Raw genomic sequence first — 2,003 nt, forward strand, 5'->3', positions numbered from 1 at the left:
AAATGAGGTAATGTATGAAAAATACGTAGTATGGTTTCTAGTACACATTCTTAAATGAATGGTTGTTATTCGTTTGTTCTGCTTTGTTCATTAAGTAGCATGGTTGTCATTGCGATGTAGCATGGACGGGGAGGCTGGCACATGTCATGGGCAGGACATGGGTTAGAGTGATCATCAGGACAAACAGGAGGATTAGTGAGTGCAAAAGAAACAGAGAAGATGGTCTAGGTCAGGGAAGCTTTATAATATTGGGAGAGTTAGAGGATCTATTTTAAATGATGGAGGTACAGCTTAAGAGATGATAGGGAGCAGGCCAGGCCCACAGGAATGGAAGATATCTTCCATTTTCATGCTCTGGGGATAGATAACCTGACCTCCTCCAGGTGAATGAAGAATTACACTGGGCAGATGAGGAGGATACCTGTTCTGAGGAGACCTACATTGTAGTCTACAGGATCATTGCTGTTTCTTTGATATTCTTACAAATAACCTGATTTTGGGTTTGGGGGATGCATAAAAGTATCCACACATGTGTGAATGAATGCATCTATGAATGCATGAATGAATAAATTTATTTTTCGCTTTACCTGGGTTTTAAAGACCAAATATGAAAAGGAGACTTTTTATTTGCCTTAAAAGAACTGGTGTAAGTTTCCTTGGGGATAAATGTGCCTTATTTAAAAATAAAGGAATAAGAATTTTATTAGTCATATCTGAAGCTAACTGCTCTATTGTTTTGGGTTATTATGCTGTCTTTAAAATAGATGTGTGTGGGTTTTACAAAGCCACACTTTTTATTGAATTAGATAAATAAGATGTATGTTTATGAATAGGTCTCTGTTTTCTGTCCAACAATGATTTCATTCAGAATTGATTGTTTCTGAAATTCATTGTCTGGGCATAAATCTGATTTGAGGCAGTCATTGTGGGCTTAAAGTCACCGTGTGCTATCATCTAAATTCCGCCTCACATTCCTTGTGGTTTCAGAGAGTTCTTTATCTAGAATTAAAATAATTTAGTAAGTTAGTTAACAACTTTTCCGTGGTTGCTCCTCTGTAATACGGTTCCTTGATTTTCAGAAGTGGGAATGTTAAAAAATAAACCCCTGAAATGGCCTTGACTTGTGGTAGTGCAGGATATTTTTTCCAGTCATCGCACAGTGGTGTTTGGGAGATTGTTCCATACAATACTGTTCTCCATTAGGATATTTTTCCAGAACAATTTCCATTTTGTGGATTTCCTCNTTATCCCAAAGCCTTCCTTTTAATTGAAATGTTTCTGGATATTTTTAATAATCTAGAAACAGTTAAGACCTTTTCCCCTAAAGACTGAAAGATATAAATTCCTTATTATACATTTGATACTTCGTTATTTTGGTTTCTTAAACTAAGTGAAGTCTTATGTATAAGAAACTTGAGACAGGAATCAATCCTGAAATTATCTGTGAATATAATGAAATGTTAATTATCTCTTGTTTATTTTCTTTAGGGATATCAGGGAATTGCAGGATCACCAGGTGTTCCAGGATCCCCAGGAATACAAGTATGTGATCTATTTGTACACATTTCAGAAATACCATTTCTAGTGAAAAAAAATCCACAAAAAACCACAATTAACATCATTTTATTTTGGGGTTTTTAGGGAGGACGAGGACTACCAGGTTATAAAGGAGAACCAGGGAGAGATGGCGAAAAGGTAAACACACACAAACAAAAATGTGTCCAGTTGTTTTAGTCACTCCATAATAGATACCTACCTGGCAGGTGGCCTATTGGCCCAGCCTTCCTGGACTACCCCAGTAGGGATTCAGTAGGTACTAACAATATTTGAACTGCTTAATTTCCTTTTTTTGCAACTTTAAGATTTGCCAATCTTCCTAGTGCAGTACATGTTCTTCAAATATGTTCGATATGTTAGTACCTCCCCTTGGACCTAGTCAAGGCCTGCTGGCCCTGGTAGCTGTTCCACATCCAAGATGCCCATTTGTATGTGTTCAGATCCCC

The 2,003-nt window shown here is 37.1% G+C and overlaps 1 protein-coding gene across 4 annotated transcripts in view; it reads left to right on the forward strand.

Annotated features, from left to right (window-relative positions):
• COL21A1 (collagen type XXI alpha 1 chain) overlaps nt 1–2,003 on the forward strand; it is a 376,826-nt gene that overhangs the window by 303,946 nt on the left and 70,877 nt on the right. For all 4 annotated transcript variants that reach the window (XM_019631703.1, XM_019631702.1, XM_019631704.1 and 1 more), the window contains 2 exons: nt 1,489–1,542; nt 1,642–1,695. In XM_019631703.1, the coding sequence (XP_019487248.1) occupies nt 1,489–1,542; nt 1,642–1,695 (108 nt within the window). The remainder of the gene's footprint in view (nt 1–1,488; nt 1,543–1,641; nt 1,696–2,003) is intronic.

Source organism: Hipposideros armiger, unplaced genomic scaffold (genome assembly GCF_001890085.2).
Source record: "Hipposideros armiger isolate ML-2016 unplaced genomic scaffold, ASM189008v1 scaffold_1040, whole genome shotgun sequence".
In the NCBI taxonomy this organism is placed as follows: domain Eukaryota; kingdom Metazoa; phylum Chordata; class Mammalia; order Chiroptera; family Hipposideridae; genus Hipposideros; species Hipposideros armiger.